Source organism: Nerophis lumbriciformis, linkage group LG26 (genome assembly GCF_033978685.3).
Source record: "Nerophis lumbriciformis linkage group LG26, RoL_Nlum_v2.1, whole genome shotgun sequence".
Lineage (NCBI taxonomy): Eukaryota > Metazoa > Chordata > Actinopteri > Syngnathiformes > Syngnathidae > Nerophis > Nerophis lumbriciformis.
In genome coordinates this window covers 25022501-25042833 of record NC_084573.2, presented here as the reverse complement: position 1 = coordinate 25042833, position 20333 = coordinate 25022501, and the positions used below count along the sequence as shown (strand labels likewise).

Here is a 20333-nt window from a genome sequence, read left to right as displayed (position 1 = left end):
CATCTGTCCTGTTCAGACACTCATGCAAATCATATGTACAGATCAGTGGTTCTTAACCTTATTGGAGATACCGAACCCCACCAGTTTCATATGCGCATTCACCGAACCCTTCTTTAGTGGGAACAAAAAAAAAAAAATATATATATATATATATATTTTTTTTTTTCAAATTCAAGAAAAAGTCATATGTTTTTTTACTGGTGCACAAAATGAACCGTGCATGAACATCACTTTGTTCAAAGAACAAAACCAACACAGTGCATGAACTCACAACAAATTACACACCTTACACACATTACCATGAATTGATTAACGTGGACCCCGACTTAAACAAGTTGAAAAACTTATTCGGGTGTTACCATTTAGTGGTCAATTGTACAGAATATGTACTGTACTGTGTAAACTGTACTGTGTATTCTCTTCCTTTGCAATATGCTAGTAAAAGTTTCAATCAATCAATCAAAAAACCTGCAAATCAGATGGAAAATCAGAGGGAACATTGTTTGGGGGTATCCATAATACGCTGATAGGGAGGAGTTTTTATTTACACGATAAGTCGAATGTCTCTTTTCCTCCGTGGCGGAGGCACCGCCGAACCCCTGAGGCTGACTCACCAAACCCCTAGGGTTCGCTCGAACCCAGGTTAAGAACCACTGGTACAGATTTACTTTAGATAAGAGAAATGTTGGATACTTCTCGTGTTGCCTTATTTGTTTTTGACTTTATTAAATGTTTGGGTAGAATTTTATTAAATGAAACCAGTTTTCTTTTAAGTAATACAAAAATGTGTCGGAGCTGTTTGTCTATTTTATGGAGGAATGTAATTAGTCACAGAACCGGCAGCCAATGTTATTAAAAAGTATATATTTTGAATCAAGAATCGATTCTGAATCGAATTGTTACCCCCAAGAATCTAATCGAATCGTGTGGTGCCCAAAGATTCACAGCCCTAATAAACACATGACTGTCTAAACTCCTGAGGTACAGTATTCATATTAAACATAAAGGTTGTGCTGTCTTTGCACAAAGTGTTGGATAAACTCAGCAGTGTCGCGTTGAAACAGACGGTGGTAATACGGCTAATATAAATAAAATAATATAAATAATAAGGCTCCTATGAAGCCAGAATAATATTTACTGTTTCCTCTGCCAAGAAAGTATATTGTGTCTATTTATTTTAGTTATTAATAAAATACAAATTGGTTAGTGTGTGTATAAGTACTTTTTGGTCACATTAACTTTATTTAGGCAGTTAATGAATTGTTTTGGTTGTGTATATTTAAGGGTCTTTCAACCCGTCCTAGACAGAGACAGAACCTATTTTCTTGCTTTTGGTTGTGATTGGGGCAGCACGGTGGTTAGTGCATGTGCCTCACAATACGAAGGTCCTGGGTTCGATCCTGGGGTCTTTTTGTGTGGAGTTTGCATTAGGGCTGCGAATCTTTGGGTGTCCCATGATTCGATTATTGGGGTCACGATTCGATTCAAAATCGATTTTTTTCGATTCAATGCGATTCTCGATTCAAAAACGATATTTTCCCGATTCAAAACGATTCTCTATTCATTCAATACATAGGATTTCAGCAGGATCTACCCCAGTCTGCTGACATGCAAGCAGAGTAGTAGATTTTTGTAAAAAGCTTTTATAATTGTAAAGGACAATGTTTTATCAACTGATTGCAATAATGTAAATTTGTTTTAACTATTAAATGAACAAAAAATATGACTTATTTTATCTTTGTGAAAATATTGGACACAATGCGATGCAAGTGTAAGCCACTGTGACACTATTGTTCTTTTTTTTAAATTTTTAATAAATGTCTTATGATAATGTCAATGAGGGATTTTTAATCACTGCTATGTTGAAATTGTAACTAATATTGATACTGTTGTTGATAATATTCATTTTTGTTTCACTACTTTTGGTTTGGTTCTGTGTCGTGTTTGTGTCTCCTCTCAATTGCTCTGTTTATTGCAGTTCTGAGTGTTGCTGGGTCGGGTTTGGTTTTTGAATTGGATTGCATTGTTATGGTATTGCTGTGTATTGTTTTGTTGGATTGATTAATTTAAAAAAAATAAATAAAAAAAAAAAAAATCGATTTTTGAAAAATGAGAATCGATACTGAATCGATTTGAATTCGAATCAATTTTTTCCCACACCCTTAGTTTGCATGTTCTCCCCGTGACTACGTGGGTTCCCTCCGGGTACTCCGGCTTCCTTCCACCTCCAAAGACATGCACCTGGGGATAGGTTGATTGGCAACACTAAATTGGCCCTGGGGTGTGAATGTGAGTGTGAATGTTGTCTGTCTATCTGTGTTGGCCCTGCGATGAGGTGGCGACTTTCCAGGGTGTACCCTGCCTTTCACCCGAATGCAGCTGGGATAGGCTCCAGCACCCCTCGCGACCCCGAGAGGGACAAGCGGTAGAAAATGGATGGTTGTGATTGTTTTTCAATTGCAACGTTTTGCTCCCAGACATAGTATATGTTATTCTTATTTGTTTTAATTAACTTGGATATTTAAAAGTTTACATTCCATCCATCCATTTTCTACCGCTTATTCCCTAAGGGTATACTTGCATTATTATTATGCACTATATCATTACATCAGTGGTTAATTTGGTCTTAATGTTGACAATAATACTGTTTATTGGCAATAGTTTGTAGGTCAATATATCGTCCAGCAAAAATTGGTATCAGCCAAGTCTTAACCACCACTAATTTCCTTGTTTTAATGAACCTTTTGTGTCGTCGTGTCGTTTGGACACTGTAAATGGAAAGATAGCTGCAGTTTGCAGGGTTGCACTAAAACTACAAAACACCATTTTCACCAATCTTTGTAGAGAATCCATTACATGTTGGTGAGAATCTGGATAAAGAGCCTCAGACGAGAATATATTTTTACACCTTGAGTCACTGTCAGTCATACTCGATGAACCACCAGTTTACTAATGCAATAGATGGACAAACACAAATAGTATAGTAGTAGTAGTAGTAGTTTATTTCAGACAATTTAAAAACAAAACACAATAAAAACAAACAAAAAAATTATAACAATACAGTTAAGTACAGATATAGAAGCAAATACCGTATTTTCCGCACTATTTACTCCATCTTTTTCATACATTTTTGACCCAGCTATCTTGTCATTATCATCCATACAGTCTTTAATTTACTGGTCCTATTTTGAGATATTATTGATCATCTTTATCCCACGTATAAACACATTTTTAGCACAAACATACATGCATGTTGGGGCTGGGCAATATGGCTGGAAACGTTATCATGATATAAATGTTTTGTATCGGTCAATATCGATTACTATTGATTTTTCTATGACCTATTAAAAAATAAGGACCAGGATAAAAATATACTGAATGTACCGTATTTTTTGGACTATAAGTCGCAGTTTTTTCATAGTTTGGCCGGGGGTGTGACTTATACTCCGGAGCGACTTATGTGTGAAATTATTAACACATTACCGTAAAATATCAAATAATATTATTTAGCTCATTCACGTAAGAGACTAGACGTATAAGATTTCATGGGATTTAGCGATTAGGAGTGACAGATTGTTTGGTAAACGTATAGCATGTTCTATATGTTATAGTTATTTGAATGACTCTTACCATAATATGTTACGTTAACATACCAGGCACGTTCTCAGTTGGTTATTTATGCCTCATATAACGTACACTTATTCAGCCTGTTGTTCACTATTCTTTATTTATTTTAAATTGCCTTGCTAATGTCTATTCTTGGTGTTGGGTTTTATCAAATACATTTCCTCAAAAAATGCGACTTATACTCCAGTGCGACTTATATATGTTTTTTTCCTTCTTTATTATGCATTTTCGTCCGGTGCGACTTATACTCCGGAGCGACTTATACTCTGAAAAATACAGTAAACATTTGTATTTAAAATGTAACCTTCCTATGATTAGTAATCCCTTAAGCTATCAAGGCAGAAAGAAAAGCACATGTCAACACAAGCATGGAAAGCAGTCAATGTAAACACAATTCTAAAATCACATTGAACTTAATAATAACCTCTTAAAATGAAGGTGCGAAAATAAGTAAAATGTAAGAGAAGTATATTCTGGACTATAAAACGTGGCAGTATACAAACCGCACCCACTGAATTTTGGAAGACATTTCCCCCCCCCCCATAAATTAGCCGCACCGTTTTATAAGCCGCAGGATTCAAAGCGTAGGAAAAAGTTGCGGTTTTCTCTGCAGGGTTAGTGCCTGGAAGTTATGGCATGTTTTAAATGGTGAGGTAACATTAGCCTTGGTGCAGACGAGCACCTTCCATAATTTATTAATTATCCATCCATCCATTTTCTCCCGCTTGTCTCGTTCAGGGTCGCGGGGGTGCTGGAGCCTTATAATTAATTGGTCTGAATACGGTCCGATTTTTTTAAAATAAAAAATCTGTCGAGGTGACTTCCTCTTTTATCCACAATTCCTTTACTTTCTGCAGCACTCATTTTTTACTTTCTCTTCACAAGAATCAACCGGGAGACAACAAGATGGCGCAACCAAACCATACATATAGAAGCACAGCACTAGTGACGATAACACCAACAAATAATAGGTAAATAATACAATAAATAAATAATGGTTTAACGCCACATATAGAAATTCAAAAGCGTCTTCATGTTGTACGTATATTCCGTATTTTAATTTATAACCCTCTTCCTGCTAAGTGAATACTTTTTGAACGTTTCCCGGCAGTGAGTAGTTTTTTTGCTCTGTATGTAATTTGTGCTGTTTTTTTCCACTCTATCTTTAAATTAAGGCTGCAGCTAACGATTATTTTTCTATCGATTAATCTATAGATTATTTTTTTGATTAATCGGTTAATCTATAGATTATTTTTTTCGATTAATCTATAGATTATTTTTCCTTTTACCGATTATTTTTTTAATTTAAAACGAAGATGAAAAAATAAATGTAGGCCAGTTTTTTCAAAAGGCATGACTTTTATTTACAAAAAAAAAAGTATGGCCACTCAGTCAACATTGACAACAACATGACAAAATATTCTGTAACAATGTAAACATTTAAAACTTTTAACATTTAACACAATTAAAAGTAGCTTATTTGCTTTTTAATGTGCAAATATAAAAGTAAACATCCAGTGCAAATCTTAATGTTCTGCAATAGTATAAGCATTTCTAAAGTAAAAGTATTGCTTATTTTGCTTTAGAATGTGCAAAAATAAAGATAAACATCCAATACAAAAAAGTGCAAAACAGTGTAAACATTTCAACAAAAGTAAAAGTATTGCTTATTTTGCTTAATAACACAACAATGATAGTATGATTAAAGTGAAAGTTAATTGTTGGTTTGTACATAGTGTATGTAACTGTTAATGTTGTAAAAGGTATTTGCACAACTAATTAACGTTAGCGTTAAAGAGGAGCGCGTCTTTGTAAACACTTAACAGGCACGCCAAACGCGCCTCTAAGAGCGAAACCGTGTTTTAGTTTATGAATTTACAACGCAGATACAAATGACACATTCATGTTTTTGTGTAAAGATGACAACGTATACTCACGCGGACGATTGACTAGTTGATGGTGATGGCAAGAACGCTGTCGGGTGTTTTCTTTTCAAATGTTTGTTCATAGCCGTTGTGCTGCTATGATAGGCCATTTCCGCTCGACACAGTGTGCATACAACAACTGTCAAGTGTTTTGCTTTTTTCGCTGTGCTTATCCCACACTTGAAGGGATGTACCAATGCTGAATGTGGCTTCTGGATTTCACTCAAAAGACCAGACTGTAGTTACTTTTTCCTTTTATTTTCCTTTAGTTTGCAACAGTTTTTCCAACCAAGAAACAGCTTCTTTTTTCTTCTTTAGTCTTTTTAGCAGTCTTTAGCAGTGTTAGTAGACTTTAGTTTCTATAGCTGTCATTAGCTGTCTTTAGTAGCCTTTAGCAGCCTTTAGCTTCTTTAGTAGCCTTTAGCTTCTTTAGTAGGTGAAAAACCTTTAAGGACAAAACACCACAAGATTAACATGCTGTAAAAAATCAATCAATTATCAATCCCATAATTTACAATTATTAATTAGGCTATTAAACTCTTAACCATTAAACAAGTGCAAGAAAATGGACACATCTTTTCCCTTTAAGTTAAAACAGATTTTAAATAAATTGTCTCAACATAAACGCACCAAGATACATATAAAATACATTTAACACCAGAAACACAATAGATAAATGCAGCAGAAAACCCAATATGCAAATACATAAATACCTAACCAATTAACCACCTATTTAGATACATATTTAAAATCCATATTCAATATAAATATATTATTAATTTAGCAGTGAGACACTCAATCTTAAACGCTGTCTACTGGTAGAAAAATGCCCCTTTTTCTATGCCCTCACCAGCAGCCAATGATCCAACACAGTTAAATCCAACACTTTAAGTTGAGCGACTTCACCCTCCTGATGAAGCAAACTGCTCCAACATTTATCAAACTAAGCAAAGAATATCAACACTAAACAACAGTTACACAAAACACCGTGTGTATTTAGCCTCCAGACTAAGCACGCTACATGCACACAACTCCCCCGCACCCCCCATCTCACCAGCGCAACAGGTGCGCCACACCCACAAAGAGAAATATTAAATCTTACCGGCTGTCCATTCAGCTTTTGGTTTTGGTACACTTTTGGCACAACTCTTGGTTATCTGTAATGAACTAAACCTTTTTCCACTCTGCGCTGGCGTCTTTTGTACTCCTTGATTTGACAAGCTGTCTAATTACCGGGCTCGCGCACCAGCAGATGAGACGGGAGCGCGCCGTGTTATACCTGCGCGTGAACGTATACTGATCGGCTCTGATCATATAAGCCGACTGGCCGAAATAATGCCGAATTATATACATTTCCTGGGGTTGCCTAGGTGAATAGGGGATGCGGATGTGCTCTAAGATAAAATATAATTTTATTAAGTGGGGTTTGGCTGGTTGCTAAGCAGCCACGGTTGCGAGCTCGCGTGTCAGCTGATGAGACAGCTGTTCGCCGCTACAACATTATTAGGCCGTTTATTGAAATACTCCCACACTTTTGACGACTTTTGGCGTGCTTTTTTTCCCTCGCTCGCACCGCTCGCATCATCTGCTTTGCGCTCCGCCATGACGGTAGTGTGACGTAAATATGCGACGCGTCGACGCACAAAAACGGCGTCGACGTATTTACGTAACCGATGACGTCGACTACGTCGACGCGTCGTTTCAGCCTTACTTTAAATAGTAGTTTAGTTTTTCAGTTACAACATAGGTGACTGTTTATGTGGTCATATGTAAGGGTGACCTAAGTTTTAACTTTTGTTTGTTGCATATTGAACACACACTGCATAGGCAGGCTACACATTAGACACACATACACCTTGTCAATAAATGGTCAAGACCGAGATAAAATCAAACATAATCCCTATGGCCGTGCACAGTGCAGGGAAGGTATTCAACCTAATTTATAGGGGTATCTTGATCTGATATTGCAAAAAAACAAGTATCGGCTTGCGTCTAAATGGACCGATATGAAGTCCAATACAAACCGTCAGTTGTGCAAAGCTGGAAAGCCAGTTAACATCGAAATGTGCTCATAAACACACAAGGTTGCTCCTTTATTTTATTTTAGTCAAGTCATTTACAAAAGGTAAACACGGAGGAGCTAGCAGCTACACAACAGCTAAGCACACAATAGCACACAAGCTAAACATGTGTAATAAGTGTCCTAAATTGAAAAATATTGCAGTCTGATACAAACATGTGTCAAATAATTATAGTTGCATATTACTTACACATACATAGTCTCCAAGGCAGAAGCGCACTGGAGAGAATCCAGTAACAAACGTGTCCGCATCATTCAATTTACTGTGTAATGAGCTTGACCTAATTATTGTGGCCACTAGGTTTCTCCAAAAAAAAAATACCACTCCACTTCAATTTAAAGTCGGCCTAAGTCCATTCCACCAAATAAGTTAGTGTTTTTCATACCTATCTGTTTGAGTGTAAATAGTCGGGTTGTTTTAATCAAGTTTGTTAATGAAATGTTCTTTTAAACCACCAGTTTTTGTTAATTATTCGTTGTTTTTTTATTTATAATTTTGTAATCCCACGGAAAGTTTCCAATTGTGAAAAATCCCCATACTTTTGCAACCCTAGCGGAGTCTGACTTGAATTTTTCCCTTCACCTGACTTTCTTTTCACTTATTCTTTGTTTCTTTCGCTTTGATCAGATCCTTCGCAGTTCAGGTGGATGAGGAGGCGAAGAGGGAGGCGGCGCTTCCCAGCGACCAGCCAATCAGCTTGCAGCGTCTGTTCCTGGGTGGCATTCCAGCTGAGGTGGAGCAGACGTCCAACAGGGCTAACGTCCCGTTCCAGGGATGCATATGGAACCTGATGGTCAACACTGTGTAAGTTGTGGTATTTTTTTACATGTGTGCGACCTCAAAAAGGACAAAAATCAGACTTGTATTACTATTTCGGAAATTCACATCTGTGCAAAAAGCACATTTTTAGCTTTTTATTTTCATTCTGACGTTCCTTAATGTTCATTGAGGCCCAGTTGATGGCATCGCTTTGCTTCATGATTGATCCTAAGATGTTCGCCTCGGCCTTTGCCACATCCAACTCCCGCGGTGCGGCCTTCGTCACGATGACGACGATAAAGCCACTGTCTCTTTGCGCCCGCGCTGCAGTAATATAATGGAGCTGTCGGACAGCATAAACATATTCATGACTTTCATTGTGCCTGATTGTCCATCTCTCACCTCACTTCACCCCTATTAACCCGACGCCTGGCATCGTGACGTCTTCGCTGTTCCCCCACCCGTCCTAAGGGGTATTTGTCCGTGTATTTTATGTATTGCAATCAAGCACCCATGTAGATGTAATGTGTGTTATCCTTTGCGGAATAATATATGTATTCATTTTGCAGATATATTCGACATGAATGTGAACTGCTTTTTTTATGGCGCATAAATAATGTTGTGAGCACGTGCCAAAGCTGCAAATACATACAGGAGATGATCATGTTTGTTTACAGCAGGGGTGTCCAAACGTTTTCCGCTGAAAAATCATTTTGATACTTTTCATTTTCAAAACCAATAATATACAGATTTTATTTACAGAAAAATAAAACATCCTGTACCTCTGCTTTATTTTCTTACTGTCAAACATTTCAATTGTTTGCTATTGCATTACACCAGTTTGCTCTTTAAATCCATTTTTTATATATAGTTTTTTTTTAGATAGTATCTTTAGTATATGCTACGGGCTGTTAAAAAAAAAAAGTAGCTGCACTTTGGAAACCCAATACACTGTATATTTAATTATATATATATATATTTTTTAAATGTTGTATTTATTTGTATTTTATATACTGTATATATAACAAATTGTCCACTTTTGTATATGTTGTTTTAGCAATACTTATCTAACTAGAATGTATTCATCAGCACGTTTGTCTAAATTTTCACCAATATTTCATGGATTTGTCTTTGGTCCATTATGTTTACTAAAAAAAAAGTTTTTGTATTTTTCTGTAATCCTCCCAATTGAGTGAGTCATATTCACTGTTTTCAGTAGAAAACATTCTTAACACTAAAGGGCAGGGGTGTCCAAATGTTTTGACTTGGCATTGGGCTAAAAGAAATTGGCCATGGGCCAAAAGTAACAAACAAATACAGCCTATATATATATATATATATATATATATATATATATATATATATATATATATATATATATATATATACCGTATTTTTCGGACTATAAGTCGCAGTTTTTTTCATAGTTTGGCCGGGGGTGCGACTTATACTCAGGAGCGACTTATGTGTGAAATTATTAACACATTACCGTAAAATATCGAATAATATTATTTAGCTCATTCACGTAAGAGACTAGACGTATAAGATTTCATGGGATTTAGCGATTAGGAGTGACAGATTGTTTGGTAAACGTATAGCATGTTCTATATGTTATAGTTATTTGAATGACTCTTACCATAATATGTTACGTTAACATACCAGGCACGTTCTCAGTTGGTTATTTATGCCTCATATAACGTACACTTATTCAGCCTGTTGTTCACTATTCTTTATTTATTTTAAATTGCCTTTCAAATGTCTATTCTTGGTGTTGGGTTTTATCAAATAAATTTCCCCAAAATATGCGACTTATACTCCAGTGCGACTTACTGTGTATATGTTTTTTTCCTTCTTTATTATGCATTTTCGGTCGGTGCGACTTATACTCCGGAGCAACTTATAGTCCGAAAAATACGGTATATATATATAATATTAATTTAATGCATATACAATTAATATAACTGGATATTAAGAGTATTTGAACGTTTGACTCCTACCTTGTTTACTTCTGTGATGACCTTCTTAAAGTTTTGTAATCAATCAGAAATATTAAGCAGATCAAATGCACCAAACATAGATAAGTGTGGGGAGAGTGTTTTGAATTTTTCAAATCATACATTGTACTTGACTTAAATCAATGTAATTTTGAATGTTTTATGGTGTTTGGACATTTTTTGAATAATATCCACGAAGTTCAATGACCATGTCTGTTGACTGTTTGTGTTGGTTGGATTTGTTTTGCACCATGAGTAGGGAAGGCTGTTTGAATTTGGTCATATAAGTAAATGCTGGGCTTTTTTCACTTAGATGCACAATTCATAGTCATTAACCTGTTTTACTCCCATTGTCCAGATAGTGGCGGAAAAGGTGCTGCAATCAGATAACTAAAATTAAAGTAAAAACACCCCACGGGCCAGATTCTCTATTAAACTCATGACGTCTTGTGGGCCAAACTTAAGACGCAGACGGGCCGCACTTGGCGCCCGGGTCGTAGTTTGAACATCTTTACTATAAGTTATTACATTATTTTATTACAATAGGTTGGTCATGATCTAAAGCAGGGGTCCCCAAACTTTTTGACTCGGGGGCCGCATTGGGTTAAAAAATGTTGGCTGGGGGCCGGTCTGTATGTGTATATATTAGAGATGCGCGGTTTGCGGGCACAACCGCGGAGTCCGCGGATTATCCGCGGATCGGGCGGATGAAATTTTAAAAAATTAGATTTTATCCGCGGGTCGGGTCGGGTGGTTGAAATAAAGAAAAATTAAATTTTAAATAGATTCAGGTGGGTGGCAGTTAAACCAATTCGGAAATATATATACATAGTTAAATGTTGTTACCCACATACGAAAAACGAGCAGGCACCTGCAGCATATGCCACAACAGAAGAAAAAGAAAAGAAAAGAGATGGACACTTTTACGGAGCGGAGAAGGGACGCCTCGCCGGGGTCCGGGACCGAGGCCCCTTCCCCCGAGAGGGCCCCACCGGGAGCCGTAGCTGAGGCGATCCGCGAGAAGGGCCCGACGCACGTCCAGGGTCACCACCGCGCCCACCGCACCGACACCCCGCCTCGTCCGCCTTCGCCTCGTCCGCCTTCGCCGCGGCCGGCGTCACGCGCAGCAGGTAAGCAGCTTACCTGCCCGCCACCCCCGTGGCCGGGGGCTCGTAACAGGGGTCACTCCGCGCGCTCCGCCCGCGCAGCTTACCTGCCCGCCACCCCTGTTGCCGGGGGCGCGTAACAGGGGTCACTCCGCGCGCAGTGCGCTCACGAAAGGGGTGTGGCTCACCCTGGTTGATATAGACAGCAGCTAGGACGGTGGCCATGGAAGTTGGAACCCGCTAAGGAGTGTGTAACAACCCACCTGCCGAATCAACTAGCCCTGAAAATGGATGGCGCTGGAGCGTCGGGCCCATATACCCGGTCGTCGCCGGCAGCGAGACGCGCTTGGAGGTGCGCTCAGCGCGGCTCCCATATGATTGCGCACTGGTGTGCGTCTGGGTCGTGACAGCGTGGCACGCGAATGTCTGTGCTGCATTGGATCAGTCTCCTTTCTTTAACAGGCAAAAGCTTTATAACCTCACTAATGCCTTGCATCGTCTATATTAGATATATAACAACGGGCGGGTGCGGGCGGATGCGGTTCTGATCAAATGTTAGATCGGGTGGATTGCGGATGGTTGACGACTTTCTGATGCGGTTGCGGATGAAATAATTGCCTATCCGCGCATCTCTAGTATATATATATATAAATATATATATATATATATATATATATTCCGAGCACGATGATGTCACGTTATCGATGGGAAAATGCATTTTTAGACAATATGAATTGCCTGAGCGGCTAGGGGACACTGAGAGTAACAAGCGGTAGAAAACGAATTAGCAAGAACAGATTTAAAATAATAATAATAGTAAAAATATGTGTATGTATATATATATATATATATATATATATATATATATATATATGTGTGTATATTTTATTATTAATTTTATTTATTAATATTTATTTTATTTTTTTTGTAGTTAAAAAAAGTATTTTTTAATTTTTGGACTTCCCGCGGGCCGAAGTTAGGGGACCCCTGATCTAAAGGCTTACAATCATTTGTAAAACAGTATTTGTGTCCATTTGGCTGTTTAAAAATTTTTGCATGACACACTTTGTCCAGTCCCATGTTGACAGTATTAAAAACTTTAAAATGATCCATCTAAGACCCACTTATTACAGATAAAAATCTACTGCATGTATAATTTCGTTTCGATTAATTACAACATAACTATGAACAAATTGCTATTAAATAATTGACAGATTTAATATATAATAGCATAGCGACGTTGGATTACATTGAGACTTTTTAGAATATTATGAATATTAAAATTGTGTGTAATTTATAAATTGGGTAATGATAAGTGTGACCAGTAGATGGCAGTCTTACACAAGAGATACGTGTGGACTGCAGAATGACGCCTGTTCAATAAATGACAGAAGCAAGTACCCGTAAGCAAGCAAGACCAAAACTTTGAGAAGCAAGTACCCGTAAGCAAGCAAGACCAAAACTTTGATGTTTCAATGAGAATATAGAACATTACACACGCCGCTCAAAAATCTAGTAAAATGTTTTAGTACAACTTTGGTAAGCTACAAAGCCACACCACTTGATGGAACGTGCAGCGTTATGGCTACCGCAGTCACACTTCAACATACGGGTATTATTATGGTGTGTGTGTATAAGGACCCCAAAATGGCACGTATTATCTGGCATTTTGGTCTGCAATAGTATACAAAACCAACTTTTCTTACCTATTGGTTCCTCCTGATGTGTATTTAGGATCCGCATAAGTCCCCAAAAATGTGTACTCGTGCGCTATTGTAGTCAGATGATGTAGTCAATTAACTCCTTCTTTTTCGCTATGTTCCTGTTGTGGGGCATTCGTCCTCTGCTGTTGCCGTTTCTAATAAAAAGGAAGCGTACAGTTCTAACTTATATCTGTCGGTAGACTAACTGGAAGTACTAAAAACTACCGCTGTCAAAGTGGAGGCACTTAGTGTGTGGTACATTGTGGTTGTCTCAAACTGTAAGTGTTCTTTATAATATCTCACTAAAACATGTCTGTTTATATATTTCAAATGATCCTAAAACCTCAGTGCTTATCTCGCTCAGCCTCTCAGACTTCTCCCGGGCCGTGTCTTTCGACAATGCTGAAATCGGCCAGTGTCCCAACTTGGCCCCGTCCCTTCTTCCGCCTTACCCGCCAGACGAGGCTGAGACGTCGGAGAAGGAAGGCGAGTTGTCCAAACAGGAACGCCCTGCACCGACTGCTGGGCCCGCTCCGTCACCTCCTGGACTTCCTGCCGTGAGTTGATCCTCATTCATGTTCAGTGAAAGAACTAAATATGTTTTGCTCCTGGGATCCCCGCTATCTCTCGTCCTGGCTGGTCCACCATTGTCACTTATCCAGTTAAAAAGAAAATCCCACACCACAAACGTGAACATATGTGCTCCTCGCCCTCACACGCCCAGTTTCAGCGAGATGTAATGCCGCCTCGGCCTTGCCGTGTTAGCTTAGCGCTCCATCACGCCGCGCTGGTGCAGCCCATTAACTGTTCTTTATTGTCCCTTTAGCCTTGAGCCACTAAACTCCATCTCTGGCAACCTGTCGTGCGGGTGTGAAGTCATGGTGATGTGCAAGCTAACTGTGCATGCCAGCGCTATGCTTTATGGGCCTGCAGGAGCCAAACCAGACTCCACAAGAAGGAAATGTAGACACCAAGCTTGCAGATTACGAGACAGTTGCCATGTAAACACTGGACAGTTTTAGTACTGAAAACTAAAACACATATTTCCGTTTAATATTAAATATGTGCATATATTGTATCATTATGAGAGAAAATCAAACATTTAATTTTGAGGCTTGAACTGCATTGCACGATAACCAGCTTCGCTTTGGCTGCTGCTGATTGAACTTTGGCTTCTGATGTGCTTCTCCAACTCTTGCTTTTATCTCCTCCTTTCCACTTCCTAATGACTGACAGGAGGCCACGCCCCCTGCTGTACCTGCCGCCACACCCACTGCTGCCGCAGCCCTGCCCACTGCTGACACGGTATATCCTCTCGCACACTGTCCACCTCGCACACAAAAAAACGAAGCCAAACTTCAACTTTAATCCAAAAATTTTAAGATTTGGCACAGTAGGTAAGGTTGTATTTTTGCCTAATTCCTGTGAGAATCCTGTGTGTGACCGAAGCGTTAAGCCTTAATGCTTAAGCTTTCTATTGGACTCTTATAGAAAGCTTTAAAATGTTTTCCATTGAGGCCCCTATACCTTAAAAATGTAAATGATGCGAGGAGCCTCCTTGATTGTTTTTGATACGTGCGATTAATTACATTAATTACAGATTAATCACAACATTTATTTTGAGTGTGCATGCTTCTGTCCCTGAAAGGCAGTGCTGGTCAAGCGCTGTACAAAGATGCGTGACAAAATATTATTTTTAGGGCTGTCAACCTATTAATTTTGTATTATAATAAGCACATTTTGGAATTTGCATTGATCCTGATTAATCACAGGTGATGACTTGTTTGCATAGTTAAAATTAGCTTAAAAAAGACCCCAATATGTGTACTCAAAAGCAAATTTATTGTCAGGAAGGTTTTTAAATATTTTAAAATGAAAAATACCGATGTAATCATTGTTGAATTGGCTATATATGGCTCTTGTACTTGATATCGTTACAGTCGTATTTGTATGTGAGACAGGCCCCTTCTTTGGCTATTTTTAAGACCCTTCTTAAAACCCATTTTTATTCACTGGCTTTTAACCCAGCATGAGACTTTAAACTGTTTTTAGCTTTTAAAATTTTGAACTGTTTTTAACTTTTAAACTGTTTTTTATCTAACAAACTGTTCTTAGGGTAATTTATATTTGCTTTTTAAATGTGTATTTTTATTTCTGTTTTAAATGTTATTTTTTAGTCTGTCCTTTGCCTCTATTTCTTTGTGGTGTACAGCCCTTTGTTTTTCAACTGTGCTTGTTTTTAAAGGGCTTTATAAATAAAGTTGGTATGGTATGGTATAAATCCACCCATTTGTTTACATTCAGGAGCACTAGATTGCTGTTAGCGGTTAGTGATTGTATCCTTCTATGGTGTGTAGTGAAGCATGTTGAGCTATTCCTTATCTGTCAGGGATGATACTTGTAAAAAACATAGTTTATTTGTCGTTATTGGAGGCGACGATTAGTGATTTAAAAGTAGCTAAAATACTGTTGAGGGGCAATAGCCATGTTTTAAAGCACTGCTTGCAGAGCGGCGCTTCAGTGTTTATAGCTTCACCTTTATTGTTACTTTTAAATTAAAATACGTCCGTTGTCCCTCTTCCAAAATGATTCCCAAGCGCGGGCACCGCTGCTGCTCACTGCTCCCCTCACCTCCCAGGGGATGAAGACGTTTCACCACACCTAGTGTGTGTGTGACAATCATTGGTACTTTAACTTTAACCTTAGTCTCAATGCTGTTTCTGCTTGTAAGTGTTCTGTGTGTGTGCTGAGTCACATGTGTCTCGGCTCATATTACCAGCAATGTCACCGGGCGCGCATTCATATCCATGAAAAAGAAAATTCATTAATATTGCGGAACTTTATTAGTACCAGTATACCATACAACCCAATTATGAGTACATCTAAAGTGTTGCTAATGATTAGGCAGAATTCCCCATATAAATCACTTCCTTCGCGATGCAACTATTACTGTATATCTGTTTCCTCACGGTCATCTTGAATGCATGTCTTTAATTTGCACAACACTTGGTTCTTTCAGGTTGTGTTTTGGAGTTAAACCTGCCAGCGAGCACACCAGTCGGAGTCTCCTCATTCATTTTTATACTCTCGTATTCATTGATCTGATCACTGATCATGTAGCATTTAAGGTAGAAAGGCTTGTGCGCTCAAAATAAATTGCATGATTAATATAAGTGTGTTCATGATTATTGCAATCATTTTTTGGGATTATTCACATGAATTACCTTATTAATTTTGACAGCCCTAATTTTGACATTCTGAAAATAACCCCGCATTTGTGTCCAAATATTGTGGTCTTTTTAAGGAGAATTTAAATAATGCAAGGACGTCATTCACTTTGATTAATCACGATTAAACAAAATGCCAAAGCGTGATTAATCAGGTTAAATATATGACATGTTTGACAGCACTAGTGTTATTTTTTTTATTTGGTGTAAAAGGCTTTAACAAAAAGAAAATAACATTGTGTTCTAACTAGTTGTTAGTATTTTCTCTTTACCATGTTTTTGTTTTGTGGATTTTCGTTTCTTAAAGGGGAACTGCACTTTTTTGGAAATTTTGCCTATCATTCACAATCCTTATGTGAGATAAGAACGTATATGTTTGTTGAATGCATTCTAAGTCGTAAATGAACACTTGCAAAAGTCGACTAACAATGAAACCAATGGGAGTCGCTCTATTCTGCCTATAAAGCGCTCTAAAAACCTCTATAAACGTTTTATAGACACAGTTTAAGTCTATATGTAATATAGTAACATTCATAATATGTCATATTTACGTATTTTGGTTCTTTTAAGCATATGGTGGCGTATTAATTTCACAGCCGCATTACAACGTTTGCTTTTCCCTTCAACAACAACACTACTCATCATGGCAGACTTCATAAGAAATCAGTATGACTACTTTGGTACAAATGATGATCCAGAACTTTATCATTTTGAGCCTGAATATACGGAGGATGAGTTACAAGTTTTAGAAACTGATTGCTAAACAGATCTAGCTTTAGTGAAACACTATGCATCATGTAGCAGTATTTCTAGGGGCTAAACAAGAAATATAAACTACAAACATAATAAAACAATCACTTACTGTACAATGTCTGCTCTCACTGGGATGCAGATTGATGAGAAGTTTGCATCTTCCTGTTTGGATGAAGAATTAATCATAATCCTCACAAAGGGTTAAAAAAAAAGTTTGTTGCAAACGAGCGTCTTTCATGTCTTTCTCACCATCTCCTGGTCTAAGTTAAATGTCAAAGTTGACCAAGTTCTCGGTTTATGTCCACAACTTTCTACTATCCAGATGAGAGGCATGATTTATAATCTAGAATTAACTTTCATCAACTCAGAAGCGATGCAGCAGCTCACCGGCTCAATATGTCAATATAGCAGCACGAGCTAGTTAGTTCTCTTTGATCATGGCGCAACTAAAAATAGTTTGTCTGCATTAGCGCTTATAACAACAATATCGCTAATACTTGATGTTAATAGAGTATTGTTGGAGGTTTTTGAATGTTTTAAGAGGGCTTTACGGGCAGAATTTTTTTTTACTGCCATTAGCTACATTGTTTTTTACTTAAAATGCATTAAAATAAGTCCTACGTAGGGATTGTGAATGATATGCAAAATTCTGCCACAAATGCAAACCAATAAAAACAAGCCACCCCGGTCTAATAATAAAGAACAGTTATTTTATTATTCTTCTTTTTACTTTTGATTAAAAGAGGTCGTATTGTATTCGGGGTCGTCACCATTTAAATCTAGTCGTGAATAACAATTGGCCTATTGTAGTTACTGCTTCCTTTGCATGCGCAGTGCAAACGTGCTTTTTCACCTGATGACTGACTAGCTTCACCTGAGCAGGTGTTGAGTCAAGTCGAGTCGGACTAGAAGAAACATGCTTGTTCTTTTTTTTGTTGTTGTTCTCAGCTGCTTGCATGCACGGAAGGTGGATCTCAGCGTGTAGATATTTAAAGATAAACAGGAATCCCGAGGACAACTGTGGATATTAGAATCATCTCACATGTTAGAGCAGGGGTGTCCAAACTTCAGGTCTTCAATTTGGCCTGCGAGACCTCATGAGTTTCATAAGGAATTACCCACAGGGACATTACATTCATTTTGATGTTGGTACTATGATGCCATCTAGTGGACAACACGGTATTTCAGGTCCATGACCATTAAGCTCTGAAAAGAAGTTTGTGCAGCATTTACTTACCGTATTTTCCGCACCATAAGGCGCCCTGGGTTATAAGCCGCGCCTTCAATGAACGGCATATTTCAAAACTTTGTCCACCTATAAGCCGCCCCGTGTTGTAAGCCGCATATAACTGCGCTAAAGGAATGTCAAAAAAACAGTCAGATAGGTCAGTCAAACTTTAATAATATATTAAAAACCAGCGTTCTAACAACTCTGTTCACTCCCAAAATGTACGCAAATGTGCAATCACAAACATAGTAAAATTCAAAATAGTGCAGAGCAATAGCAACATAATGTTGCTCGAACGTTAATGTCACAACACACAAAATAAACATAACGCTCACTTTCTGAAGTTATTCTTCATTCATAAATCCCTCGAATTCTTCTCCTTCGGTGTCCGAATTGAAAAGTTGGGCGAATGTGGGATCCAAAATGGCCGGCTCCGTCTCGTCGAAGTAATCGGAGTCAGTGTCGCTGTTGTCCAGCAGTTCTGTGAATCCTGCCTTCCGGAAAGCTCGGACCACAGTTGTGACCGAAATATCTGCCCAGGCATTTACGATCCACTGGCAGATGTTGGCGTATGTCGTCCGGCGCTGTCTCCCTGTCTTGGTGAACGTCACGTGTGTTCGCCTTCTGTCATCCACTGTTCCCACGCAGTTAGCAGTCTAGCTTCGAATGCCCTGTTGACACCAATATCTAGCGGCTGGAGGTCTTTTGTCAATCCACCCGGAATGACGGCGAGTATTGAATTAAGCGCGTAAGCGTGTCTCTTAATGTGATGTTATGAGCTAGCAAATATAACAACTACACTACCCAGCATGCAACGATAGTGACGAGCATGCGCGGTAGCCCTGAGAAGCGTTGTATGCTGGCAGTTAGAATGTGGTTATGAGCACGCTGTGAGTAAACGTTGAGAACTCAGTTAACACGCCTCGTCTGCATTATTTATAATTAGACAGACAACACACTTAATAGGAGCCATTTTGGGGTCTTTACATAAACACACAAATGGAAATGAAACGTCACATATCCCAGCATGCACCGCGCGCTTCTTCTTCTTCTACGGGGAAAAAAGTTGGCGGCTGTTTACCGTAGTTGCGAGACCTAAACTTTATGAAAATTAATATTAATATTAACCCATATATAAGGCGCACCGGATTATAAGGCGCACTGTCAGCTTTTGAGAAAATTTGTGGTTTTTCGGTGCGCCTTATAGTGCGGAAAATACGGTATACGCTCAATGCAAACAACCTTCCCGAGTCATGGTGCAAACCAAAAAAAAAAATGCAACCAATACAAAAAGTCAACACACTTTTTGTATGTTTTGTACACATAACACAACCTGCTCACTGAACTTGGTGGACATTATAAAAAACGTCCATGCGCCATAAACATAAAATCCATCACAAAAGCATAATGGGTAAAATGCAAAACACTCTTCACACTTATCCATGCTTGATATTTCTGATTGATTACAAAACTAAGGAGGTTGTCACGGAAGTAAACAAGGTAGTCAAATGTTTTATTATAATTAATTATAATAATTACAAAACCCAAAACCAGTGAAGATGGCACGTTGTGTAAATCGTAAAAAAAAAAAAAAGAGAGAGAGAATACAATGATTTGCAAATCCTTTTCAACTTATATTCAATTGAATAGACTGCAAAGACAAGATATTTAACGTTCAAACTGAGAAACGTCTTTTTTTGTTGTTGCAAATAATCAACTTAGAATTTAATGGCAGCAACACATTACAAAAACGTTGGCACAGGGGCATTTCATTTTATATATATATATACAGGTAAAAGCCAGTAAATTAGAATATTTTGAAAAACTTGATTTATTTCAGTAATTGCATTCAAAAGGTGTAACTTGTACATTATATATATTCATTGCACACAGACTGATGCATTCAAATGTTTATTTCATTTAATTTTGA

At 38.1% G+C, this 20333-nt stretch overlaps 1 protein-coding gene across 4 annotated transcripts in view; it reads left to right on the top strand.

Annotated features, from left to right (window-relative positions):
* lama2 (laminin, alpha 2) overlaps positions 1–20333 on the top strand; it is a 498600-nt gene that overhangs the window by 456622 nt on the left and 21645 nt on the right. For 3 of the 4 annotated variants that reach the window (XM_061987117.2, XM_061987116.2, XM_061987119.2), the window contains 3 exons: positions 8261–8437; positions 13560–13752; positions 14432–14500. In XM_061987117.2, coding sequence (XP_061843101.2) covers positions 8261–8437; positions 13560–13752; positions 14432–14500 — 439 coding nt within the window. The remainder of the gene's footprint in view (positions 1–8260; positions 8438–13559; positions 13753–14431; positions 14501–20333) is intronic. The other variant, XM_061987118.2, reaches the window with a different exon arrangement.